Source organism: Alternaria incomplexa (assembly GCF_024043165.1).
Source record: "Alternaria incomplexa strain BMP 0042 chromosome Unknown scaffold_10, whole genome shotgun sequence".
NCBI lineage: Eukaryota > Fungi > Ascomycota > Dothideomycetes > Pleosporales > Pleosporaceae > Alternaria > Alternaria incomplexa.
The window spans coordinates 298,162-325,056 of NW_026249859.1; the positions used below are offsets into that span (position 1 = coordinate 298,162).

Consider the following 26,895-nt stretch of genomic DNA (forward strand, 5'->3'; position numbering starts at 1 on the left):
AGCGCCTTACGCATATTGCTCTTGAACAAGGACGTCGCAAAGCAGCGTGACGGTGAACTCGGCATGGAAATGCCGGATCGGAGCTCAGTCGGCCTATAGCAAGGAGATCGCCTACCGACATAGCCGTGTGTGTGTGGTTGGCCTGATACAATTGTTAATAGTTTACTGAAGGCCGACTTTAAATGTCAGCAGGCCAGTGCCACAGACTTTAATCTATCCGACCATCCCTGGAAAGATCTGATGTATTTGGTATATATTGCTGGTGTTCATCGAGAACGTCCTCAGCCCCATGAGCTAATGGCGTATCTAGTCGGGTGGTACGGCGGTTGCCGCAGTCACCCCGCTCAAGAATAGGATATGATGACGGTGCTCGTTGTACAGAGTGTTGTTGGAACACTCTTTACCGAGTATACTGCGTGATCAGTCTAGTCCCTGTTTGTACCCATTGTCAAAAGGACGGTGCTTAAGTAGCAGCTCTTTCAGGTTGTTCTCAAATTATGAACCACCTCCCTATTCACTCCTACATTCTTTCACGCAGCAGTACACAATCAAGGCATAAGATATAAATTGACTATAGACATGCAAGACAGCAACTCACAATGCATAAAACTCCATTTGCTCGTCTGACGACCATGCTGGGGAACTGGGCTCTCGTTGGATATTCGTAGCGGTGGCGGAGTTCGTTCCATGCAAAGGAGCTTATCCGTGAGTGCAGCACAGCACGACCGTCTGAATGCAAAGAAAGACAAGAAACAGATCTGATCCATCGCTCCGTGTTCGCCGTGACACACATCCTACAGTGAGACCGCTGTCGTTGATCGTAGTGCAACTCGTAGCCATTCTCCTCCGTCCCCCAATGGCTGTGCAACCTCCCCCATCCGCGCTATTATTAATGTACTGGTTCGTGGTATCTCGTGGGTGTGGTTTAGTTCTTTTGCGTGGCAACGACTGTGTGTGTGTTAGCCATAGGAAGCTAATAGTTATCTACGAGGGACGGCTTACCAGAAGGAACGATAATGACGATGAGCAGGATGATGATGCCCACAATGAGGCACATGCGCATCTTCATGTCCTTCCACCACATCTGCTTGCGCACACGGTTGGCGCCCCTTCGGAAGCCCTGGGCGGACACGGCGAGGTTATCGGTCTTGTCCTGTAGCGAGTCTAGACGGGCTCCTCGCTCTGAGACCTTGTTGATGTTGTCCCGCATGATACCAACGGTGCTGTCGATTTCCTGGCATACGAGTCAGCACGAGCTCACACATGATTTTAAGCTTCTTTGAACCGCTCCTCTGCGCATGCATGTATGTTCGCACATGTGCGCAAAGCGAGTGGAAAGTTGCAACGAGGGTGTGAAGCAGTGTAGTCATTATCGCATCGCTGACGCAAGCTCTCTGCCGGCCACTGCGGCTCGACCATAGGTGCCTTGCGAGGATGCGACAAACGATACAGCGCTCGAACCCTTACGTAGAAGAAAAAGGACAACATACCGCTTGGAGCGCAGCTGTGCGGTGGTTGCCATTCTGGCCCTGTCCGCCCTGCTGGCCACCGGCGCCGCCGCTGGGGATGTAGGGATCATACGGGGGCTCTTCGCGGCTCGACATGGTTGGAGATGGAGTGTGCTGGAAATTCCGGGTAACGTGCGACTTGCGTAGGCTTCAAGAGGTGGTGGTGATGGATCGGTGTGGGTGGTGAGGTGGTGTCTGGAGGATGGAGATGGTGGTGTGGTTGCCCAGAGGAAGACCAAGAGTCCGCTCAGCCCGGATGGCGAACGAGCGCAATGTGTCAGCTCCGTTTGAGCAGTGAGGCTGATGTTTGCGTGAAACCTGGCGCAACAACACGGAATTTTAATCTGTGAATGCCAATATGTCTGCGCAGTGTGCACAATCGAGTCAACAGCGGATTTGATGTTCCAACGGTTATGACGGTATTCTATTCAAGTTGTTGCGATCGCTGCCGTGCCTGCTTCCGGCCCCCATCTGGATCTGGGCTGCCCAGCCTGCGCCACTGCACGTGATGAACACCAGCCTCGCCATTACGACACTTTGCCTATGAGGCAACAGGTGCTGCACGATCCGTCATCGGTCCGTCTACATGCTCGAAAACTTCACAAGATAAATTCCGCCTGTCCTCAGCCCGTCGACGATGGCCTTTGAAAGTAAAGACGGGTCCGTCATCTCAGCCTCGCTGTTACGAGGCCAATCTTACTGCTTACCAGACTTCCGTCCGCAGCTGCGGCGTGGCAACACGGCAATACGACCTGCGACGAGAACAAAGACGGACCGGATTTTGACAAGACAATTACACTAAACGTAGTGTGTAGTTGGCGCTTCGTCATCACTGTCGTCGCCGCCCAGCCAGACGCCCGCATCGCCGCGTCTCTGCGCAGCAAACAGAAGCGACAGGCGTCTTCGTCAACGAGACACATTATGCAGCAGAAGCATCGTGCATTGTCGTCAATAGAGTGTGCCTGCGTCCCTAGCCTATCAGGGCGAGAGGCATCCCCAGGCCTCACGCAGGCCAGGCGCCGTTCGTACCTGGCAAGTGGGTCTGATCGCCGCCAAGACGCGTGTCCAATGTCTTGAGTCTCGGTGTCTGCTACCCATTCGCCGCTCAGGAGTTCGCGCAACGCTTGCTCCACCGCCAGCTTCCTGTTTCCCGTTCCCTTCTCTTCGAACACACTCGCTGCACCGCTTCCTAATCGATAGACACCTCTAATCCCGTGTCAACCGCCGTGCCGTACGCGCCCCTGATCCCCGTCGCTCCTTTCATACCACCCGTCAATCAACCCGACACTCTCTACGATACCCCACGTCAGAGCCAAGCCGCCTGCTGGCCTGAAAGCTTGATCATTTCAACACTACTCCTTTCGCGACACTGCGCAGTGTCTCCAAGCCTGGCGCTGGACCCTGGCTGCAACTGCCGACTAGACCCGACCCAACATGAAGCTCACCTCTGCCCTCGGCGCCCTTGGCGCCTCGAACCTGCTGTTCGCAAGTGTGGGCGCGGTCGACCTGGATATTAGCTCCCCAGGTGCGACTTCCTCAAGTCCGACGCCAGCAAGCATACGTACTGACATGTACAGACTCCATCAAGCAGACCGCCAAGTCACTCTCCGCGAACTTGCGCAAGTACTACACCGGTGACAACCCAGGCGACACACCAGGCAATCTCCCAGATCCATACTACTGGTGGGAATGTGGCGCCATGTTCAATGCCTTCGTTGACTACTGGTACTACACCGGTGATGACCAGTATAACAAAATCACCACCCAGGCTCTAGAAGCCCAGATCGGAGTGAACGCCAACTACATGCCTGATAACCAGACCAAGACGCTCGGAAACGATGACCAAGCTTTCTGGGGCATGGCCGCCATGACGGCTGCAGAGAACAAGTTTCCTGATCTTCCCGATGGCAAGCCTTCTTGGCTGTCGCTTGCACAAGCCGTCTTCAACACCCAATACAAGCGTTGGGACTTGTCGACTTGCGGTGGTGGTTTGAGGTGGCAGATCTTCAGCTTCAACCAAGGTTACAACTACAAGAACACCATTTCGAACGGTTGTTTCTTCAACATCGCCTCGCGACTTTACAAATACCTCGGTAACCAAACCTACGCTGACTGGGCTGAGAAGGCTTGGGAGTGGGAACTTTCGGTAGGACTTATGAGCCCGGACTACCACTACTACGATGGAACGGACGACACGCAGAATTGCTCAACCATCAACCATATCCAGTGGACGTACAATGCTGGCATTCACATGGCCGGTGCTGCTGCCATGTGGAACGTGTCACAGGACGAAAAGTGGAAGACGCGTGTCCAGGGTGTCATTGACGGTATCGACGTTTTCTTCAAGGACAAGGTCATGTCTGAAGTCGCCTGCGAGAACAACGGCAAGTGTGACGTAGACCAGCGTTCCTTCAAGGCCTATCTTGCACGTTCCATGGCATACACAGCCAGTGTCGCACCTTGGACCCGCGAACAGATTGACCCTTACCTCCAGGCATCCGCTCAGGCCGCGGCGAAGCAGTGCAACGGAGGTGATCAACAGACTTCCTGTGGGCTCAAGTGGACCACAAATGGAGTGAACGACGGCAGCTTCGGTGTTGGTGAGCAGATGGCGGCCATGGAAGTCGTACAGGCGCTGCTCTACCCGTCTACCAGCGGTCCTGCGACTGCCGAGAAGGGTGGTATCTCCAAGAGCAACCCCGATGCTGGCAACGACGATAAGAGTGATGATCCCATCAAGTTTGATGTCGTGACCACTGGCGACAAGGCCGGTGCTAGCATCCTGACTATCCTCGTGTTGGTTTCCATTGTCGTCGGCGCCTGGTGGATGGTGTCATAGATGTTATACCCGTCTTCATTTTGTATATCAGCGCGCGCACTTGGGACTGTACTAGATCTTTTTGTTGTTCTTCATCGTCATTTTCCTTGGGCGCGATCAGGTTGCGGGCGCGTGTCACATCATAGCCAATATTGACGTAATTTATATCAGAATCGCAAAGCACGTGTACTCTGACTCGTGAACCTTGGAAGTCAAGAAGCATTCTGTGCCATAAAGGCAACACGTTCTTTTAGTGAGAGAGAGAACCTTGGAACCAGCCACGGCTCGGCTAATACCACGCTAGTGGCCTGTGCGTACGAAAGCTGCGCCCGACTCCTCTTTCCTTCTTCGCCGCGACAAAGATCTCTGCACACGACACACACCACCCGCGCACTCGACTCAACGGCGCCCTACTCACTTTCTTGTCGCTCATCAACACGGCTGTCCCAATTCATCTTTGAAACTAACCACCTGGTCGCGCGCATTTCCGATGGCCGCTCCCCCCGATCTCAACGCCATCCTGGCGGCGCTCGGTAGGTCGCTCACACTTTCACCACACTCGCGACGTTTGTACTGACTGCCCTTGTAGCTGCTGGACGTCCCTCGACTACCCCATCGCAGACGCCCCAGCAGCCTCCCCAGGCGCAACATGCCCCTCCCCAAGGCCTTCCCCCAGGCTTCCCAGGCGCAATGCCAACTGCCACCCCGCCCGCCATGCCCGGATACAACTTCCCTCCTCCCACACACTCTGGAAGTCTTGATCTCAGCGCTATCAAGCCCGTAAGCTCCGGCTCAGTCAGCATCCAGGATGCGCTGGCCAAGGCGCGTGGCTTTGCGGCTCAGAAGGGCCTTGCACACGAAGCGCGTCCAGGTATACCTGAGTCTTGGTCTGGTTATGGTGTCCCAGCGCAAACTTACACAGCTCCAGCTTATCAAGAAGACCCGCGACTAAGCGGACGCCAGCCCTACCGACGTTCTCGGTCGCGCTCGCGGTCTCCAGCGCGCCGAGAACCCGTGCGTGAAAGCTACAACCCATACCGCGATGAGCGTCGTGATGAGCGCCGAGGTGGCTATGGACGTGAACGTGATCGCTCTCCTCCTAGGCGTGACACCTTCTCTCCTTCGCAGCAGTACGGGCAAGCACGTTCGCCCCCTGCTAATGACAACTCTGAGGTGATTCTCATTGACTCTTCGTTGGTTGGCCTTGTCATTGGACGTCAAGGTGAGAGTCTCCGCCGCATTGAACAAGAATCTCAAACACGCATTCAATTCATCAACGGCCCCGAGGCTGGACCTCAGCGCGAGTGTCGTATAACCGGTAGCCCGGGTGCTCGTATCAGTGCTAAACGCGAGATCAACCGCATCATCGAAGAAAATGGCGGCAATCCTGCTCGTGAGACTGGCCGCAATGCCCGACCCGCCGCTAAGATGGTTGGCCAACAACAGCCCGCTCTTCGTGAGGGTGAACAGTCGTCGCAAATCATGGTGCCTGATCGTACTGTTGGTCTCATCATCGGCCGTGGCGGTGAGACTATCCGTGATCTGCAAGAGCGCAGTGGCTGCCACGTCAACATTGTCGGTGAAAACAAGAGCGTGAATGGTTTGCGACCTGTGAACCTCATCGGAAGTCCCACTGCTGCCGCACATGCCAAGGAGCTCATCATGGAGATTGTCGACAGTGACACTAAGCAAATGGAAGGTGGCGGTGCCGCCGCGCCGCCGCAGCAAGCATTCACCAGGCGTGATAACTTTGATCCCTACGGTGGAGGTGCTGCTGGAGGTGCTGGAGCTGGCAAGATCAATGATAGTATTCATGTTCCCTCTGATGCTGTTGGCATGATCATTGGCAAAGGTAATATCGCTCTGAATATGTTGTGTTTGTCGTATTAACGATTCATAGGTGGTGAAACTATCAAGTCCATGCAATCAGAGACCGGTTGCAAGATCAACGTATCGCAAGCTTCCGGTGCCGACATTGAGCGCGAGATTGGTCTTGTCGGAACCCGTCAAGCCATTGATGATGCTAAGCGAGCTATCTGGGAAAAGGTCGACCAAGTGGTAAGTTTGTTTGCTGTGTGACAGATCTGCACGGATGCTAATACGACGCAGCGAGAGAAGAACAACTCACGACGACGTGACAACGGAAATAACGACAATGGATACTCACACCAGCAGACACCTTCATATGGACAACCCGCCGCGGCCGCGCAGCCTCCTCAAGCAGCTGCACCCGATGCAAATGGTGCTGCTTCTGCTGACCCATACGCTGTCTATGGCGGCTACCAAAACTACCTTGCAATGTGGTATGCGTCCATCGCCCAGCAACAACAGGGCGGTCAAGGAGCCCAAGGACCTCCCGGCGCATAAGCGTCGCTTAGTTGCCGTGACCGATGCACATTTTGCTGAACTTCGCCGAATGCTGCCCTGTTTGCATGATCCAATTGCTTGGAACTTTGCTGCGCCTGGCATGATATCCACCCGATGACCTGGACTATCTTCGAAATCTTTTTCTTGACTTGCGCGTAGCCGGCCTCGCCTTGTTGCATGCATTACTATGCGCTGAGTGCTCATCCGTCAAAAGAGCCTCCTCTTCAGCCTGGGCTGTCACCGACATCATAGCCTTTGGCTTGTTTTCACGGCTTCACTCTTGTCATCGCTGTCGCCTGCATTGTGTGAGCTGATCATCGCTTCGACTATGCTCTCTTCAAGGATGATCTTTCTGCAAACCCTCACGTCCGCGCAACAAGTCGACAGCTGTTTGTTCTCATTTACCCCTGCTACATCTTGATCAGCAAGGCATGTTCTGGTCTGCCAGGCCCGACTCCCATGTCTTTGTTTGCATGTCTATCACGGGCGTGCAATTGGTATAGACCTCCGTCATCGATCGACGTTGGTCTTCGAATCTTCCTCTTGAAGACTTTTTTACCACCAAAAAGCGTCACTTTGTTCTTCATGCCTGTATTTTCGCGCAACACACAAATCTGGACCTGCATCTGCCTTGGTTTGCAGTGACGTTTGGGGTTAAATAGTCGCGTTAATGGACGTCGCACTCGGAGATCATCGTTTGTATAGTAGCTTTTCCGAATCATGGCTTTTAGATGCTGTGACTCAATACACAAAATTAATTCCTTCATGCATGTTTCTTCTATCGTGATACTCTGTATGATGTGCACTCGTGATACTCACAACGGTACAGCGCAGCCAGGTGCACTGGGAACTTGGTTCATACGCGCTGTATCTCCAAATTCTAAAGCTTACTACAGAGGTCTCCTGTGTCTTTCGCACTGACATATGTCACCGTAGGACTTACCCAGGTCCATGCATCACACTTCACCTCAATTCAACTCAGTAAAAACTGTCTCCCTTGTATCTATCGGCACCCTCCTTCCTTTCCGACAACAGCGGACCTCGCCATCCTAGGCAGTAGGCGGGAAGCGACCTGACAGCTCACGTGCGGCGTGGGGTGGGGCTATGGAGGGGCAAGAACGCGAACTACGGCCATCGGCGAGCTCCTGCACGCGGAGCCTCTGCAAGCTACTCACCCTAGACCGCGTACGAAGATAAGGGACAAACACGTCGATGCTGATTCGTTCACACCACTAACTAACTCAACTAACTCATGTAATGACTGCTCTACGCGGCTGCAATCCCTCCTGCCGCCGCGGTACACACGCTTGTCATATCTAGTTTGCTTATTCCCCACAAGCCCGACGGACAGGACCCTGAACAGCTAGAGGATCAAGCTTGTGATACCTTTCGTGACATTCTTGCCTTCCCTCTCTCTTTTCCCCATTCCTCTCGCCTGTGTTTGTGTCTTCTACGTCTCTCTTTCTTCTTTGATTACCAACAGCACCGCGGGTGGCAAACATGGCGCCTGGTCTCATATCCCCACAACCAGCCGTGTCAAGCGACGCGACCAAGTCGCTGAACGAAGTTACGGCCGATTACGATGATACGCTCCGGTTTTACCTGAATGGCACCAAGGTGGTGTTGGATAGTGCGGATCCTGAAGTTACGCTGTTGGAGTACTTGAGGGGGATTGGGTTGACGGGGACGAAGTTGGGGTGTGCGGAGGGTGGGTGTGGTGCTTGTACTGTGGTATGTTTGCTACTTTACTTTGACTCGTGGTTGTGGTGGAGGATAATGGGTCCAAAACTAAAAGACAGTGCACTCTGGTTCTGGGACTATCGGAGACATTGGTCCAGAAATCAAGGGCGAGAGACTGACAAATTGCTAGGTTATATCGCAATTCAATCCCACAACGAACAAGATCTATCACGCCTCCGTAAACGCATGCCTCGCACCCCTCGTCAGCGTAGACGGCAAACACGTTATAACAGTGGAAGGAATTGGCAACGTAAAGCGGCCACATCCTGCACAGGAGAGGATAGCAAAGGGCAATGGCAGTCAATGCGGTTTCTGTACACCGGGCATCGTTATGTCATTGTATGCTCTCCTCCGCAACAACGTCGGACCTAGCGAGCTCGAAGTTGAGGAAGCCTTTGATGGTAACCTCTGTCGGTGTACAGGATATAGGCCGATATTAGACGCGGCGCAGAGCTTCAGCGTGAAATCGGGCTGCGCGAAAGCAAAGGCCAATGGTGGAGGCGGATGCTGTATGGACAAGGACGGTGCGAATGGCGGAGGTTGCGGCAAGAACATTGATGACGACCAACCGATTAAGCGATTCGCACCACCTGGGTTCATCGAGTACAAGCCAGACACAGAGTTGATCTTTCCCCCACAGCTACGGAAACACGAGTTCAAGCCATTGGCATTCGGTAACAAGAAGAAGAGGTGGTTCCGACCAACGACTCTGCAACAGTTACTGGAGATTAAGGACGTTTATCCCTCCGCAAAGCTTATCGGTGGCTCGACTGAAACACAAATCGAGATCAAGTTCAAGGGCATGAACTACAACGCTTCAGTCTTTGTCGGCGACATTGCGGAACTACGACAGTTCAAGCTCCACGACGATCATCTCGAAATCGGCGGAAACGTTGTTCTCACGGATCTGGAGGAGATTTGCAAAGACGCTCTCGAGCATTACGGACCGGTACGGGGCCAGCCATTTGCTACCATTCTCAAGCAAATACGGTATTTCGCTGGACGACAGATTAGGAATGTGGGTACACCCGCTGGTAACCTTGCAACAGCGAGTCCTATCTCCGATCTGAATCCGGTGTTTGTTGCGACGAATGCGACGCTCATAGCAAAGAGCCTCAAGGAGACGACGGAAATTCCCATGTCCACTTTCTTCAAGGGATATAGGCAGACTGCACTTCCTCCGGATGCCATCATCGCGGGGTTGAAGATCCCGGTTGCGAAAGAGAAGGGCGAGTACATCCGCGCGTACAAGCAGGCAAAGAGGAAAGATGACGACATTGCTATTGTGAATGCCGCTTTGAGGATATCACTGGACGATCAGCACACAGTCGAGAGTGTGGATCTGGTTTACGGTGGCATGGCACCTACGACAATTCACGCGCGCAAAGCAATGGACTTCCTCCAAGGGAAGAAGTTCTCTGATCTTCCAACACTGGAGGGCGTCATGGACAAGCTCGAAGAAGACTTCGATCTGCGGTTTGGTGTCCCAGGTGGTATGGCGACATACAGGAAGTCTCTCGCGCTCGGCTTCTTCTACAAGTTCTACCATGAGATCCTGGCTGAGCTGCACGCTGAGGAAGTTGAAGTCGACACACATGCAATCGGCGAGATTGAAAGAGATATTAGCTCGGGCAAGAAGGACGACAAGGCTGCTGAGGCTTACATCCAGAATGAAGTCGGGCAGTCGAAGAACCATGTCGCGGCTATGAAGCAGTGCACTGGAGAGGCGCAGTACACTGACGACATTCCCCTGCAAAGAAACGAGTTGTATGGCTGCTTGGTACTTTCAACAAAGGCACATGCCAAGCTACTATCCGTCGATGCCGAACCCGCACTGGAACTTCCTGGTGTTGTTACGTACGTCGACCACAAGGATCTTGCATCTCCAGAAGCCAACTGGTGGGGTGCGCCGTCCTGCGATGAGACATTCTTCGCTCTCGACGAAGTCTTCACTGCTGGTCAGCCAATTGGTATGATCTTGGCTGACACAGCGAAACATGCAGAGCAGGCCGCACGTGCTGTCAAGATCGAGTATGAAGAGCTTCCAGCTATCTTCACGATAGAAGAGGCTATCGAGAAGGATAGCTACTTCAACCACTTCCGTCACATCCAGAAGGGAGACACCGAGAAGGCGTTTGCCGAGGCTGATCACGTCTTCACTGGTGTAGCGCGCATGGGTGGTCAAGAGCACTTCTACCTGGAGACTCAAGCATGTGTCGCCGTCCCCAAGCCGGAGGATGGCGAGATGGAGATCTTCAGCAGTACGCAGAATCCAGCGGAGACGCAAGCATATGTGTCCAAGGTCGTCGGTGTCGCCGCCAACAAGATTGTCACCCGTGTCAAGCGCATGGGTGGTGGTTTTGGTGGTAAAGAGACGCGTTCAGTCCAACTCGCTGGTATCGTGGCCTGCGCAGCGAATAAGGTTCGTCGACCTGTACGCTGTATGTTGAACCGAGACGAAGACATCATGACATCTGGACAACGGCATCCCTTCCTCGCTCGCTGGAAAGTTGCCGTCAACAAAGACGGTAAGCTACAAGCCCTTGATGCAGACGTCTTCTGCAATGGTGGTTGGAGTCAGGATCTCTCTGGTGCAGTTGTGGAGCGGTCTCTCTCCCATATCGACAACTGCTACTCGATACCCAACATCCATGTCCGCGGACGTGTCGCGAAGACAAACACCGTTTCCAACACCGCATTCCGAGGCTTCGGCGGACCACAGGGCATGTTCATTGCAGAGACCTACATGGAAGAAGTCGCCGACCACCTCAATATCCCCGTGGAGAAGCTACGAGAAATCAACTTTTACTCGCCCTCCACAAACATGATCACGCACTTCAACCAAGAAATCAAAGACTGGTACGTCCCACTCATGTACAAGCAAGTGCAAGAAGAATCCGCCTACGCCCAACGCCGCGCAGAAATCGAAGAGTTCAACAAAACACACAAGTGGAACAAACGCGGTCTCTCCATCATCCCCACTAAATTCGGCATCTCCTTCACCGCCCTCTTCCTCAACCAAGCCGGCGCCCTCGTCCACATCTACCACGACGGCAGCATCCTCGTCGCCCACGGCGGCACGGAAATGGGCCAAGGCCTACACACCAAGATGACGCAAATCGCCGGGGAAACTCTCGGCGTCCCCCTCGACTCCGTCTTCATCAGCGAAACCGCCACAAACACCGTCGCAAACAGTTCCTCGACCGCCGCCTCCGCCTCCTCCGACCTAAACGGCTACGCCATCCACAACGCCTGCGTGGAACTAAACGCCCGCCTCGCCCCCTTCCGCGAAAAACTAGGCAAAGACGCCACCATGAAAGACCTCGCCCACGCCGCCTACTTCTCCCGCGTCAACCTCTCCGCACAGGGCTTCTACAAAACCCCCGATATAGGCTACGTCTGGGGCGCCAACACAGGCCAGATGTTCTTCTACTTCACCCAGGGCGTTGCCGCCGCTGAAGTTGAAATCGACACGCTCACTGGTGACTGGACGACTCGTCGCGCCGATATCAAAATGGATGTTGGCCGCAGTATTAACCCGGCGATTGACTATGGCCAGATTGAAGGCGCGTTTGTGCAGGGTCAGGGGCTTTTTACTACGGAGGAGTCACTGTGGTTGAGGGGGACGGGTGGGGTCGCGACGAAGGGGCCCGGGAATTATAAGATCCCTGGGTTTAGGGATGTGCCGCAGGTGCTGAATGTTAGTTTGTTGAAGGATGTGAATTGGGAGAATTTGAGGACTATTCAGAGGAGTAGGGGTGTTGGTAAGTCTTTTCCCGGGTTTTTCCTGTTTCTTTCCTTACCCACCCGTCTTCCTTTATACCGTCACTGTTTACTGACTTGATACCACTAGGCGAACCCCCCCTCTTCATGGGCAGCGCTGTCTTCTTCGCCATTCGCGACGCGTTGAAAGCTGCGCGCACACAATTTGGCGAAACATCGCTTTTGTCGCTTACGTCGCCTGCGACGGTCGAGCGGATAAGGATTAGTTGTGCGGATCCGATTTTGAAGCGTGCTTGGGTGGAGCCGAAGGAGGGAGAAAAGAGTTTCTTTATTAGTATTTAGGTATACCGGTGTGTTTGGGTGGGATGCTTGGGTGAATGGTAGGCGTTGTGAGAAAGGATCAATGGGATTTCGATCTTGACATGTTGTCAATGCTGGCTATGTTGTGACGTGTGAGGACTAGACTGCGTGACATCGATTCTTGATGAGGATACATTGGAAGAACTTGAAGAACTGCACTGCCACCTCTCAAGCCAGACACCCGTGTATCCCTTATTCAACAGCATTATCATGTCGTACCACACACGTCCACAAGCCTCACACATGCAAGAGAAGAAGTGTTGTTTGTTGAACTTGATTGAATAAACTCTCAGTATACACATCAGAGGGTATGTTATCTCCTGTCTACTCCTCCTCCTCTCTCATCTCCTACACCATTCATATGCCACCCTTCTACCAACAACAGCAGCAGCTTCTTCCACCACCGCCACCGCCACCTCAAACCCTCCTCCCACATCTACGTCCTCTCCCTCTGCTAAACATTAAAAACGCCCGGATATATCAATATAAAAAAGACCAGATTTCCTCATTCATCATTCCATCCCCAGTAGTCCCTTTGCCATATTTGCTCCCAAAATGTCCAACAATATCAAAGAAAAGATGAAGCAGCAGAAATAGAAGCCAAGCGATGCATTACAAGACAACAATTCAGATGATCGAAAGAAGAAGAAGAAGAAGTTGGGGTGATTGGAAGCTGTAAGGCGCCGCCCAGCAACTCCACTTTGACCAAGACCCTGGAAAGAAGATGAGGGAAGAAGACGGGAAACAGAAAGGCGGTCTTGAAAAGTCTTGATGTTGCAAGTATGCTTTGTACAGGCGAAGCATGGAAGAACAGATGCCGTGATATACAGAGTTGCGCGCGCCGTTTATATGTGAGAAGGTTGGAAAAGATTCTTTGCAGACGAAGCCGCTGCTGAAAGGGGATCGTTCAATGGACAACTGGACGGGCGCAGTCGAAGCGAGCGATAGGCGGCTTGTGTATCGGCGCGACGGCGGTGCGTTGAAGTAGTGGCCCCTAGTTCCAGGAAACCGGACAGTCGCACGCAGGCCAGATAACATCTTGGGTCCCCGAGTAAGGCGAAGGCGAAGGCATGTGAGATTCGAAATGTCGTAAACGCCCCCGGCTCCATGCAAATGCTAATGTGGCCTTCGAAAAGGTCGAAAAGAGGAAACGATGATCTATAATTAACGTGCTTTTTTGCGAGGGAACTCCAATCTTGAGGGGTATTCGTCGTACTGCCATGGCCACGTAAGGTAGTCGACACAAGGGAAGTGATGACAACAGAGACCGAAAGCCAGCAGTCTCTGGGAAGTTGCAGGTCACTAGGTCTCTACTTCTGCCTTGCAACCATCCATGAAGGAGTTCTTGGGCCAGTCGTACTTGCTGGATTTCCTGGTTCATGTTAGTACTATCATAACAGATGTGATGTATGGACTTACCAGTCAGTGATGTTAGGGTTCGCATAAGGCTCAGGGTGGTTCCTGATGTAGTCGGTAGTAGGGTAGCCCTCGGGATCGCAAGTCATGATCTGGTTGTCCTTTGGCTGGTAGATGCGAATGTAGTCTATCCGCATCTTGGCCGGGAGGTCATGCGCCTCGATGTCCTCAATGTTGATGGCTGCGAAACTGTTCGACATTCCGAAGTTGGCAATGATGGACATTGGCTCTTCCGGGATGACTCGCGTTCCAATGTTACCGTTGGCACGCGTCGCTGGTGCGGACATGGTCCAGGTCTTGTCCTCTCCGACATACCAGGTGATGAAACCTTCGTCGCCGGTCTTGTACTCGAATGAGTATGTCTGATACTGCTTGCCGTTGTACCAGTCGTTGTTCAAGTTGGTCAACCCAGAGATAGCTTGCTGGAAGGGACCACCCTTGTAAGCGTTCATCGTGGTAATCGAGGTATCATAGAGTTCCATGTATTCTGCCAAACATTAGTTGAATCCGATCAAACGGAAGTGAGAGAATTTACCGTAGTCAGGCATGTACCATGTGTCGAACGGTGCTGCTTGGAAGGACTGAGACACGACACCAATGGCGTTGGACTCTCCAGGACCGAGGAAATGAACTGAACCTTCCAAAGCATCGATTTCCGGAGCACTGCGGGATTTGCCGGGGCTGGGATGGTCTTGGCCGTCGCAGGTGCAAGCGGGTAGCTTCATACCAGGCAAGTAGCTGAGACCGTCGTATGAACTCTGGTTTGGCGTGATACCAATGTCGCACTTGTCGTGGTAACTGTATGGCCAAAGACCCTCAGTCGAGGCGAGGTAACCGGGGCGAGCCAAGTTGCCCATAGTCCAGAAACCGGGCCAGAAACCACTCGTGTTACCACGACCAGGCAGCGAAATGCTGGCCTCCAAGTGTCCACCCTTGTAGCAGAGCTTGTTCCACGACTGGATCATACCAGAACGGTAATCGAGGCCGTGGCTCTTCTCTTTGGTGAATTTCAGGACGAGAACGCCGTCTTCGGTGTAGGCTTGATCTGGGTCGTACCACTGGAACATGTCAGCGCTGCAATTTGAAGATGGCTATTTCGAAATTTACCTCCAAATCCATAGTAGCACCGTACCAGATGTCGACAGCTTGGAAGAATGGGTCATCGCCATCGTAGAACGTGCGACCGGGGGTGTTGAACTCGTCTGAAAAGACCAAGACTTGCTCCTCGCCGTTGTACGATGTGCGCGTCATGGCCTCCTTGGGCGTATCGGGATCAATGAGGCCCTTTCGTAGGTTGTTCAAAAGCGGCTCGTTTTGCTTGCCTTCTATGCACAGAGGATTGTCTGTGCATGGGCCTCGTTCTGGTGCCGTGAGATCCTCGACGAAGGTGCTGCGATGCGTTAGTGAAGTCGAAAATCGTCGGAATCGCAAATACGTACAGAACGGGGTAACCGATGAAAAGCATGAGAAGACCGAGCGCGAGAATGGCCAATCCACCCAGATTGACTATACCTCTCCGCGTGAAGACATCGCAGTCTCTCTTGTCCTTCTCGTTCGGGTCGGGATTGTGCAGGTAGTCGTCCTTCTCCACGTCTTCCGGGAAGAGCAACAATCCAGCCGATGGGTGAATGTTGAACTTCTCAGAGACAGTCTGGGTGTTGAGATCTTCTTCGCTGCCAGCTCGCGACGGCGCTCTCGAGTCGTCGAAAGGCGAAGCGAAAGGCCCTCCCGTCATGTCTGAGCTCCAACTTGTCCGCCGCGAGGAAAAGCCAGAGGGCGATTGCATGGGCGATTCGTCTCGGTAGGAGCGCTGCGTGCGGATCTTCTGCGGCGGGAGCAACATCTCAGCGGACTCTGCGATGGACGCATTGCTGTATACATCGGGCGCGCCGGGCGATCGGATGCCTTGACTTGGGGCTGTGCCAGGACGGATTGGCTGGGTTAACGAGCGCGCAGAGTTGGTTCGTGCCGTGTTGGGGCGCACAGCAGGCATCGAGTTGTCGTCGGTCCTGGGCTCGTGGGAGCCCGAGTTGAGGCGGAGATGGGGCGGCCCGTCTCCCCTCGGCGATTGCGGCATCATGGTGCGAGGGAGCGTATGCGGTGAGGGTTGGCGATAATTCCTGGCTAGCTGCTACTCGGATAGCAGAGCGAAGTGAAGAGGATGAATCGGCGTAGGCGGTATGCAGGTGGAAAACGAGTGTTGCGGTAACCTATGGCACGCGGGTGGGCAAATTCCTAACAGGGGCTATGCTGCAGCTAGTGGTGTCAGGTAAAGCACGTGGGAAGCCGGATATCCTCCACTCGTCATGCGATGCTGCTCGGTATCGCTGCTGGGCGTCGAGGAGCAGGAAGGAGGGCGGCGTGAGGGAAAATGGGGGAGGTCGAGGTTCAAGGGGAGGTGAATCGATGGCTCCTGGCCCAAACGGGGGCGCCCAGGATAAGGGACTTGGCAGGGCAGGCGCTGGTCAACGGCAGCAGGCGCGAATGACGGATGACGCAGGACGCACTGGGCTGGAAGGTGCAGATTAGAATGGCGATGGTAATGATGCGGGAAATAATGCAACAAAGAGAGGCACTGATATGTTGTGGGATAGTGACAGGAACACAACAAGCGACGGCGCCGTGGTCAGAGAGTGGCAAGCAGCGGTGGGTGGTGGGAGAGGTTAGGGCTTTGTTCCTGAGTCGGGCCCACACGGACTTCAGGGAGGGCGAAGATCTCGAAGCTCGACTAAGGAGCGGCCAATCGTCGCTGCCACGGCGCTTGCATGCGGCGAAGATTCAAAGGCCCGCTTACGCACACCAGCGGGAGAGCCTTGCTAAATTTACCAAGCCCGTTTCAACACTTTTCCACTGCCTCTCCTATGGTGGAGCCTGTCAAAAAGTACCCAAATTGCCATGTCATGCGTGAAGCCCGTCGTGCTGCTGTCTGTCTGTCTGCCTGTCACCCAAACTTTGACGCCTTCAACCAAGCCGTCATTCCCCTCAACACCCCTCACATGCAGCCTCTCCACGGTACACACGATTGTCTCTATAGAAACCGCCTGCACGCTGCATCGCAACCGCTAGCTCTGCATATCCCGCGCCTCAACATGGCATTCCAAGAATCCAAACGCGCATCCGCGTCTTTGCACGCGCAATCGATAGCCTAAGATCATCGCCTCTACCATTACGCGTCGGCACCACATATAATAACCGCAATCCCCCATCCTCGCAAGCGGCGTTTGCTACCGCACTTGTACCAAGGTACCAGTTACAAGAACGTGCCTCGTGCTCACGACCGTTGAGAAACGTACATGTAACTTCACGATCTTATCTCGTGTTGACCAGGTCGCCCACCGTATCGCTGCCGAAGATAGCGTGGCGATCTGACACCATCCTTTTTGATCCTTCCCACGTCCCTCACCTTCTTTTCGGATCCCCGAGACATGCAATGGCCAATGCTCTAACCCATCCGTTTCGTCTCTACCGTTCCCTATCGTCGTCTGCATCTCAATCAACCCGCTCCACGCCGGTCTGTTCAGCTTGCCGTCGTCCTAGGCTTCCCGACACGTATCGGTCGGCTTCCAATCTGGTTGAGACTGCTGGATCCCATTGCCCGGGGCCAAGCGCTCCCTAGGGTACACCCGAAATGAAGCTCGGAGGCGCAGCTGACCGCCCGGTTCTGGAACTTTGCAACGTCCGGCCGAGGCATAGCCGGATTGGGCGAACTAGTGTGTTTAAACAGCCAATCAAACTATATATCGATACCGTATTGCAAGGCTGCGGTCTTGACGTACACGAGGCTGAACTATCTATATGTCGTGCAAGCTGAAGTCGAGCAACGAGCCTGCTGGACGTCTCTTGCCATACTGGCGGTTCGAAGCCCGCCGCGCGACTCATGCGTGTCGTCTGGGCTTCACCATTGCCGCGTGCATACACGCACAGGCATCATGCGACCATGCATACATGTTTTCTTATCCAAACATGTACGATAATTGAAGGGGAGGTTGGAGAAAACAAGTCCACACTGAAGCCCAAAGCTATGACAACCGTACAGTATGTAGAGATGCACGTAGCGCAGATCTACCAGCAGATTACATCTACTAATCGAATTTCTGACGTCGCATCATGAACCTGCACGCTCCACCATCTTGTCAGTGAGACCCGTTGACTGTCAACCATAACCCAGCGAGCGCGACGTGTTTCAAACGGCGTTATTCGCGCCATGGGCACCCGAGCCCCATCATCGCAGGAAGGAACGTGTTCGATGTAGATCGGCATGTGTATAATCCGGCGCAGCGCATCGTGATCATGTTCATGTCTTCATTTCCCGGTGCATTGCTGCTTACGACTCTACGGCAAGAGCCTTGAGACCCACGATCCTGCCTTCCGCCTTGTCCACGCCCACCACGTAGTACTCTGCCCTGGTGCCCGACAGCTCCACCCGGTATACGTTGACGGTCCCGTTACCGGCTGCCTTCACCGCGTCGATGATCTTTTTGTATTGGCTCTCGAAGCCGGTGCCTTTGACCTCTTCTACCGAGTCGCTCCCGATGAGCTTCTTCAGGTCGTCTGTGTGTATGTTAGCGCATGTTATACTTCGTGAGGCTTGTCGTCGCTGTGCGCGTAAATGAGGGGAATCCTACCAGCAGACACGCTGTCGCCATCAAACTCTAACGCAACCGGTTCAAACGGCTCATCTGAGTCGCTGACATAGTACTCTTCTACTTGTTCTAGCGCTTTGGGTACGGCCGTGTTCACGCTCTTGGTGCCATAGCTCTTCTTCTGCGACGCGTCCTTGGTCTCCGCAGAGCCAGTGTCCTGATTTGCTTTGTCGAGAAAAGCGGCGTAGTCGGCGTCGGAAGACATGTTACAAAGGGCGGTCAGGCGAACGGTTTTGACGCAACAAGCACGTATGGGTAGAACAGGACGTGAGACGGAGACGATGGAGTGGAAGGTGCGACGTGTGGATTGGTGATTTTGGACAGCGAAACAGGAGGATGGTTGGTCGTTATGGCGCGTCAGTCGTTTGGGGATGTATGAAATAGACGAGAGCTCCGCGTAATTAGGATGTACAGTATAGCGAGGAAGATGTTGGAGAAGCCTTTCCATGATTTCGCGATGCAGCGCGCTGCGATGACGCAACAGCAGCTAACTGCGGGCGTTTCCACGAGCAGGTGAGCAACCCCACCATTTGCGCCGACCTTGATCACTGCAAGTTGCAGCGAGTAATGACACCACCTGCGCTACCAATGAACAGTAGTCACTTGAATGATACGATGAAGTCATAGTGCACACCAAAGCAACAGGGTATATAGTGATAATCGCATTTTCATTCTCGTGGGTGATTAAGAAATACATACAACACTCGAAAAGCGCGGGGACTATGTAAGGCGCGCAGGGTATCATCGCCATGCGGAAGTACGTTACCACGTCTCTTCCATGTTTTGCCCTCCAACTAGACATCCCCAACTCCCCAATTCTCATGTAACTAATTGCAAAAACAAGAAAGTAAAACCCTGTCAGAATTCTAGTGCTGCCCGAAGAGTACCTCGAAATCATCCTAAGACTTTTGCTCGGCTGGCGTGGGAGCATGAGAAGGAACGCCGTTGGTGGGCGCATTGCGAGGGCTACTGCGCTCAGATTTGGGCGCGGTAGGTTTCGCGTCATCGCCCTCATCGTCGTAGTTCTCATCCACATCCATCTGGCGGGCAGCCGGCTCGTGGTGCTCAGGTCGCTCGATGCGCTCCTGCTTTGGTGTCTCTGACATGCGAGATAATGGTCGCGCAGCTGCCATGGGTGGGAGCGACGGCGGGTGGTGAGCAGCCTCGGACGGGTGGTAGCCATCGTTGAAGCGCCGGGGATCGGGACCCTCCTGAGGGCTCTGGCGCGGCACCTGAGGAGAAGACATGCGGTGCGGGGGAGTTGGACGGCGGCTGTGAGGCTCTTCCATCTTCTGACGCTTCTCGTCGTTCATGGGAGGCTTTGCATTCGCGTGGTCATTCTCCTCCCACTCGCGGTGTCGTTTCGGTGGAGCAGTCGGCGGCCGGTCGTCACGCTCGCGGGCTGCTTGCTCAGCAGCCGTCTGGGCAGAAGCTGGTGGAGGAGCTCCGCTAGCAATACCACCGGTTGCAGAAGGATCAGCATGGTGCTGGTACGGTCCCTGGTATCCGTTGCGTGGAGATCCCGCTCGGTTCTCAACGATCGGGCGCACTTCCGGAGGTGGGCTGGCAGGGCGAACACCGTATGGAGGTACGCCGCTCTGGCTAGAGGCCTGAGATGGTGGGCCACCGAGACCTGTAGGTGGGGGCGGGGGTGGAGGAGGCACACTACCAGCGTGAGGGCCGTAGTTCGGGTTGGAGATACGGTTAGGCTGAGGTGGCTGCTGTTGCTGATGTAGGGGCAGAGGTGGTTGTGGCTGCGCATGAGCCGCCTGCGGTGTCAGCTGCGGTGGCTGAGGGTGGTAGGGGCTGGGAGCAGCATGGTGTGTCTTCGGCGATGGAGACATGCCACGGCGCATTGGCCCGGGTGGTCCGGGAGGTGGGGGACCAGCTGGCCCTTGAGGACCCGGTCCGTTTGTGGGAGGACGAGGAGGCTCTGCGTATGACCTGGGAGCTTCCTGTCGGGGGCTTACGGGCCTCTGGGGAGCATGCTGTGTAGGCGGTCGAATGCCCTCGCGCTGCTCATATGGGTTCAGCTGCTGTGGTGGAAGGCCAGGGTCGCGGATCTGTGCCAGAGGGCGATCCCATCCGGGCGCTAGGGCTGGAGGAGCAGGACCTTGCGGAGGCTGCTGGGGCTGAGGTGCGCCCCATTGCGGAGCGGTAGGTCCATGTACAGAGGCAGGCTGGTAGGCTTGAGGGTGCACGTCTTGAGGTATAGGAGCATTGCCCTGGTTCGGGGCGCCAGCAGACGTCTGTCCATTCTGCAGAAGCTGCAGGCGAGCCTTGATGTGTACGTTAGATGGGTCGAGGTCGGCCGCGCGCTGGTATGCGTCTAGTGCATCCGCTGTCTGGTTGTTGCAGGACTCGTACTGTGCCATTGTTAGTGAAGAGCCTTCAGTCCAGGGACGATCAACTACTTACCAGTGTGCCGAGGTCGTACCAGACTTCTGAGATGTTGGGGTTGAGGCGGATGGCACGGGAGTATGCATCTAGCGCGTCGCGGTACTGGTTGATCTGGTAGTACAGTACACCAATGCTGCACCAGAAGGTCGGGTTCCTGCCGTCACGGTACACAGCTTGCTGATAAGCCTCGTACGCCTTGGGGTACTTCTGCTGTGACATGTAGCAGCGTCCCAGCAAGTACCAACTCTGCGCGTCCGTTTGATCTAGAGCAATGGATTAGATACACGCGCATAATCACACGGGGATGCAATGCTTACCGGAAGCAACAGACTTCTCCAGGTACTCAATGGCCTGCTCCTGGCTAGCGTAATTGGTGCTCTGCTGGTGGTGTAGCCAGCCCAGCTGCTGTAAGACCTTGGCGTGGTTGGCATCACGCTCGAGAACCCGGCGATAGGCGCCCTTGGCTGCTTCGAACTAATCGTCATGTCAGCGGTGAAAGCTTACGAAGCTTGGTGAGACAAACCTCTTTCTGCTGTTCGTACACATGTCCAATCTGGAACCAGATATCCTCTTCAGTAAGTGGGCGAGGAGGATTGGTGACGATGTATTTGAAGCACTGTCAACTGTTAGAAGCGTTCGTGGGGTGAGATTCAAGTATGCTTACGTCTAGACTTTGGTTGAACTTCTGCTGCTGCTTGTAGATTATGCCAAGGCGGAAGTAGATCTCGTTTGCCTTTTCGAACGTAGGCTCCATGCGCATTACCTGCGAGAAGGCCTCTTCGGCGTGCTCAAGCGATCCGTAGCGATCATATAGTATTCCGATGCCATACCAGAGCTTGGGCTCCTTTGGGTCAGACAGATGGTACAGCGCCTGCTGGTAGGCAGAGTACGCCTGCTGCAAGTCATCCATCATCAAGTAGCAGTGACCTGGTTTTGTTAGTGAGATGATTCGCGAAAGATGCGCGCAAATTTCTTACCGAGGCTGCCCCAAACGTCGCCATTGGCTTGGTCGACTTTGAGAATCGTGCGCAAGTATTCGACAGCTGCTGGAAAGGCATCTTTGGTGCGGAGAATGCACGCGATACCTTGCATAGCTGGCACAGACCACTGGTTGAACTTCAAGGCCTGTTCGTAGCATTGCATGGCGCCTTCCAAGTCTTGCATTTGCTCAGAGAGAGAGCCTGTTGGGTGTTAGTCTGTGCCGGCCCTGCGCACACTGGATACTGGCTTACCCATCTGAGTCCATACAGCCTCGGTCAATTGCCCCAAGTACTGCGACGGTGTCTTGGGCTGGGTCGCGTGCGGCGGGTGTCCATTCACCTGCGCGTGCGCGGGATGATGCTGCCCTACATGATGCGGAGGCATGCCCGTAGTGGGCGAGGGTTGCTGGTGTTGTGCCATGAAGGCTGCTTGCGACCGATCTGGCTACAATGCGACGTCTGCGCTACTGAAGCTGCGACAGTGACGGAGTAGTCTGATGGAGGGGAAGACCAGACTGGAGCAACTGAAGGGTCGCCGGGCTGTCGATCTGGATGAGTCAGGAGATGCTGCTTGATGGTGGTGATGGAGGATGGCTACGTACAGTCGGGCGTGGGAGCGCGTCTCGCAAGCGTACTGACGGGTGCGAGTCGAGGCGTGGAGGTTGGCGCGGAGAACGACAGCAGCGCGCAGAGGAACACGGACGGTGTGGACCCCGACTTGGAGGGCAGAGCTGTCAGAGAGCAACAATCAATGTGGTGGTCTTCGCCACGACGTGTGTTGAGAAGGAAGGACTGGTGTAGGATGCAGCCTCGCGGAAGAGAAAACAGATGAGGAAGCCGCAGACCAACAGATGGAAGGGGCGCTCCAACGTCCCTTCCATCAGACGTGGGTAAGGGGACCAGATGTTGCAGGGATGCATGGTTTAGCGTGCACGGCTAGCCCAAGACCCACTTTGTGCCAGCCAGTGGGCCGTAAATTACGTGCCTAGCATCGACGCGCTGACTATCCGCCGCGACCCATGCAACCACCGCCGGCGCCTTACTGTACTACTACATCACATTGGTGCCAGGTGACAGACGAGCCAGACTGCTTAATCACGCTGAGCCAGGCGATTTAATTCTGGCAGATCGAATGGTTTGTTTCAGATCGTTCCGTCGGATCTGGTACGGTTCGTCCCAGGTTCACCCAACAGCGGAGCCGATGGATTGACACGCTACCGCCATTACGCTATATGCGCCGCATCTAGAGGACACATCAATCTGGGTTCGCCGATTTTCTACTGCCATGATGATACACTGCCAGCGCAGAACGCCACACCCTCTGCCTGAACGAGTTAATGAGACATGGTCGCAGGGGCCGTTGGACGTTGCGAACACATGTGGATCGTGGTTCGAGCATGTTCCAGCCTCAACTTTCTCCCTGCAAAATAAACTCTCTCCAAGGCACCCAACGCAGCGCGACACCCACGCTGATGGATGGTGCATTTCTTTTCCCGAGACTGCCTGTTCGCGCAGCGGGGCTTTCTGGGAGGCGTCGCCAGATTACCATGCCAGCCACCCAGACCCCCATCGTCGCCCTACGGCGTCTTCAGCTGGCGCGCCTACTAGGTAAAACGGCATGGTTGTCATTTCGGAACCGCCAGGAATGGGCTGGTATAGGGCCTGCAAAAGGGGCACCAAGGCCTACGACGGTGCTGACACAGATGGTGCGCACCCACACGCAGTACCGTCCAAAGGCCGGGGGCGGGCGATCAGCCAGCCTCCACATGAGAACAGAGAAGCCTCCGTCGTCTGCTTAGCGGCTCTCGGCATGCATCGCAATGTGACGCAGTTGTCCTCCGCTCCCGCGTCCTCGGCAAAAAGGCTCGTGTCACCCAATCCACCCCCTGCCGCAGCCTGAATCTGACAAGAGTCGATCACTTGTTGGCGCATGAGCATGCAACCGGGATTGCGTCGCCTCGGTGCAGGACCAAGCCGCTGGCATCTGCCGCCCTTCACTCGAGCCATGATTGCGTCCAACTTTCTTGGCGTGCTGCAGCCCACCGCACCCGTAGCACATCTGTCGATACCGTTTCCGTCGCTGGTGTCCACGGAGCAGCGTGACCGAGAAAAGGACATCGGGCCGCCGCTAGCAAAAGCCCCTCTCTTAGCATCTGGGCTCAAGAACCGCACCCACGTGAAACTCCAGCTTGTGGATCCAGGGCTGGCCTGCGCGCGTCATCAAAGCCGTGCCGGTAAGCGAGGCTGTTTTTAAAGGGACTGCGGTCTTACCAATGCGGAAGGTCCATCTAGCTCCCTCACCAAACAATTAACATTTCGCTGCCACTTTGAGCTACTGTCACTTCTCGATTTTCCAAATCTTGTCTGCAGTACGTTCTGTCTGAACGCGGCAGACTTGTGCGGTAACGGCGAGGCGCATGCGAAACGCACCAGCAAAACGTTCTTCGCGTCCGTGTCTGTCATGGCGAGGCTCAGATCTGCATCGTGCCCGTCCGCTCACATCGTGACCCGAGAAGCCGAGAGTTTGTCGATCTTTGATAGATACATATCTGCTCCCCATCCTGTCATCAGGGACACGACCTTTAGAGAGTGCGATTGTTTTCTTGAAACGTTTTGTGGGACGGCGAAGGATTGAGCCTCGTCTTGGCACTCCAGCTGGCGGCTGTGGCCCGGGGATTTTGCTTCGTTCATCATCTAACTGCCTGACGAGCGGCACCCGGTATTTGTTTCTGTCGACTCCACCCCGGTCAAGGGAAGACCGGACGCCTCCAACTGCAGCAGGAAGCAAGAGAACATTGCTTGCCTTATCAGACAACCTGCACGCCTGCATTAATGTTAGGTTTTTAACTTGCGTACTTGCAGTTGTGCAAGCTCAGAAGGACCTGTTCGGTTTCGTCTTTGCCTGAGGAAACTCTATTATCCTACGTCGCTAGCCCCTGCTGAACTGCGTCGCAAGCAAACATATCCTGCCATAAGCCGCCAACACGAGGACCATGACCATCTATCAATAAACCGTCTCCCCGCATTGGCGAGCAAGGCAGGCCATGTATTTAGCCAATACACCTCGTCCGTACCAGTGGTAATCCACGCCCACCCCTACCTACTACTATCGCGCATCCGAACGTTTCACGGCGCCTTGATGCTTCCACCCACCTGCATGCTGCGCGCCGTTCAGCGCTGTGACATGACTGGCAAACCGTTCCTCCCTGGAGAGTACAACATCTGGAACATGGCTCTATCCGTGAAATGCTGCGATCTTCATCCCTACACTGCTTTCCGGGTGAGCCTGCATATAGCTAATGCAGGCGATCGGCGACACAGATGAGTGGTTGGTGAGAGCCGTTAGCTGACAGGTTGTGCAACCTCGCTGTTCTGTCCGACAACACCCTTAGTCGCCTGGCTAGCGGAGGGAAGGTCAAGCATTTTCCGATACCCACTTTATCCCCCCACTTGATCCCTCGATTGTCGAAGCAACAGGAAGCTGCACGCCCAGAGAAGGGCTCAAAGAAAACGGGAAAGCGCATGATGCGTTGTGTTACCTCTGCATCCCCTCAGGCCCGCAATATTCCCCGCTCGCAGGCATGGGAGTCTCCACCACCGAAAATTGCCACGCTTTCCAACCCGTGGCTCGTATGTTTGGTTGCGAAAAAACTTTGGTTCGTGTACGCCATGAGCTTGTCATGTTCCATGAAGATGTTCGCCTCAGGGTTGTGTGGGACCGGGCGGCCTCTCGGTGCAACCCTGAAAGGTGGGACCACATCCATTCTCCTTCCGGGATGACATTCCCGAGGTCGAAACGGGCTGCATGAGCAATCATGCGGGCTGCAGGCCGTCTTTATCAAGAAAAGCAATAACGCACGCAAGGGTGTGGTGGCTGATGCGGCGCTGCTCGCTACGGCTATCGTCACTTTGGTGCCGAACCGATCCCGCAGGCAGAGTATAGACTGTCTGGATGCGAAGCTCCACGCCTCGCGTCACTCTCATCCTGCATTCTATCTTGCTATCACATGGATATGTCGCACGATTTACCGGATGAGACTCCGAAGTTCAACAGTGCATCGGCATGACTGTCCATGGTTCCGTTCGTATTCTGACGAGTCAAGCTTCATGGGTGCCTCCTTGTCGGATCAGATTTCCTTTTCCCTCCCAATCTGATAGACTCAACTCCGCAACCACTAGCCAGGAACACACATTGTGTCGCATGGTAAGTTCATGGACATATCTCCGAGATGCTAAGCCACGTGGTAATTTGTGCGCGATCATGCTTTTGTCGCGCGGCTTCGACAAGTCGCAACATTATCAAGCATAATACGCACGAAGAGGCGCCTCTTGCTCTCTCCTATATCGAGTAGTGTCTTCTCGTTCTACAAGCTGAGTAACCGAACACAGACGCCTTCCGTCTCTTGCCTGTAGGGTTGGGCTGAAAGCCCGATATGTGACCGTAGCACAGATTACGCGTCCTGGCCTTCTTTGCACTTAACGCCATCATCACAACGAATTACTAGAACCTCGTCACTTGTAGTTTGTAGATCTTCCTTGTTCAAAAGGTCTCGCTAAAGCATATGGTATAAGTATACAATATCTCATGTGTGACTTGCTAGAATATCATGCTACATATGTAGCAACCCAACCGAAATCATGACATTATCTGGTGTCTCATGCTTTGTCACCTCATTAAGCGTCAGAGGGGGAGGATCACTATACACGTTCAGGACCGACGATGGCTTGGGACAGAGCTATCTCTCCCGTTTCTCATCTGTTCGCGTCTTTGGTCTGCCTGGCATACATTATGCTTGTTCTGCAACCACAGCGGTCTTAGAAATGTCGACAACGTCGCTTAGTCCAGTGCCACGCGATGAGCAGGTGTTACGAGCGCCTGGGTAAAAGAAACTGGTGGTAAAGGCTAGGGGATAGTCCAATCGTTACACTATGTGTTGAAG

At 54.4% G+C, this 26,895-nt stretch overlaps 7 protein-coding genes across 7 annotated transcripts; 3 read left to right on the top strand and 4 right to left on the bottom strand.

Annotated features, from left to right (window-relative positions):
- Positions 1 to 925: 925 nt before the first annotated feature.
- On the bottom strand, positions 926 to 1,604 carry SYB1 (SNAP receptor, synaptobrevin; the record flags this gene model as incomplete). Its single annotated transcript, XM_051436530.1, has 3 exons — positions 926 to 948; positions 1,003 to 1,234; positions 1,491 to 1,604. 3 exons carry the CDS (start codon positions 1,602 to 1,604, stop codon positions 926 to 928), a joined length of 369 nt encoding a protein of 122 aa, XP_051289276.1.
- A 1,338-nt stretch (positions 1,605 to 2,942) lies between these two features.
- On the top strand, positions 2,943 to 4,347 carry J4E90_006989 (uncharacterized protein; the record flags this gene model as incomplete). Its single annotated transcript, XM_051436531.1, has 2 exons — positions 2,943 to 3,033; positions 3,086 to 4,347. The coding sequence occupies 2 exons, from the start codon at positions 2,943 to 2,945 to the stop codon at positions 4,345 to 4,347; spliced, it is 1,353 nt and encodes a 450-aa protein (XP_051289277.1).
- A 693-nt stretch (positions 4,348 to 5,040) lies between these two features.
- J4E90_006990 (uncharacterized protein) lies at positions 5,041 to 6,693 on the top strand (the record flags this gene model as incomplete). Its single annotated transcript, XM_051436532.1, has 3 exons — positions 5,041 to 6,178; positions 6,227 to 6,384; positions 6,436 to 6,693. 3 exons carry the CDS (start codon positions 5,041 to 5,043, stop codon positions 6,691 to 6,693), a joined length of 1,554 nt encoding a protein of 517 aa, XP_051289278.1.
- A 1,500-nt stretch (positions 6,694 to 8,193) lies between these two features.
- J4E90_006991 (uncharacterized protein) lies at positions 8,194 to 12,498 on the top strand (the record flags this gene model as incomplete). Its single annotated transcript, XM_051436533.1, has 3 exons — positions 8,194 to 8,424; positions 8,564 to 12,197; positions 12,287 to 12,498. 3 exons carry the CDS (start codon positions 8,194 to 8,196, stop codon positions 12,496 to 12,498), a joined length of 4,077 nt encoding a protein of 1,358 aa, XP_051289279.1.
- A 1,320-nt stretch (positions 12,499 to 13,818) lies between these two features.
- On the bottom strand, positions 13,819 to 16,012 carry J4E90_006992 (uncharacterized protein; the record flags this gene model as incomplete). The annotated part of the gene is made up of 5 exons (XM_051436534.1): positions 13,819 to 13,888; positions 13,936 to 14,419; positions 14,468 to 14,990; positions 15,040 to 15,322; positions 15,372 to 16,012. 5 exons carry the CDS (start codon positions 16,010 to 16,012, stop codon positions 13,819 to 13,821), a joined length of 2,001 nt encoding a protein of 666 aa, XP_051289280.1.
- A 2,244-nt stretch (positions 16,013 to 18,256) lies between these two features.
- J4E90_006993 (uncharacterized protein) lies at positions 18,257 to 18,780 on the bottom strand (the record flags this gene model as incomplete). Its single annotated transcript, XM_051436535.1, has 2 exons — positions 18,257 to 18,483; positions 18,558 to 18,780. The coding sequence occupies 2 exons, from the start codon at positions 18,778 to 18,780 to the stop codon at positions 18,257 to 18,259; spliced, it is 450 nt and encodes a 149-aa protein (XP_051289281.1).
- Positions 18,781 to 19,474: 694 nt separating this feature from the next.
- On the bottom strand, positions 19,475 to 22,376 carry J4E90_006994 (uncharacterized protein; the record flags this gene model as incomplete). The annotated part of the gene is made up of 7 exons (XM_051436536.1): positions 19,475 to 20,941; positions 20,994 to 21,238; positions 21,293 to 21,449; positions 21,499 to 21,591; positions 21,640 to 21,902; positions 21,953 to 22,156; positions 22,208 to 22,376. The coding sequence occupies 7 exons, from the start codon at positions 22,374 to 22,376 to the stop codon at positions 19,475 to 19,477; spliced, it is 2,598 nt and encodes an 865-aa protein (XP_051289282.1).
- Between the last annotated feature and the right edge of the window lie 4,519 nt (positions 22,377 to 26,895).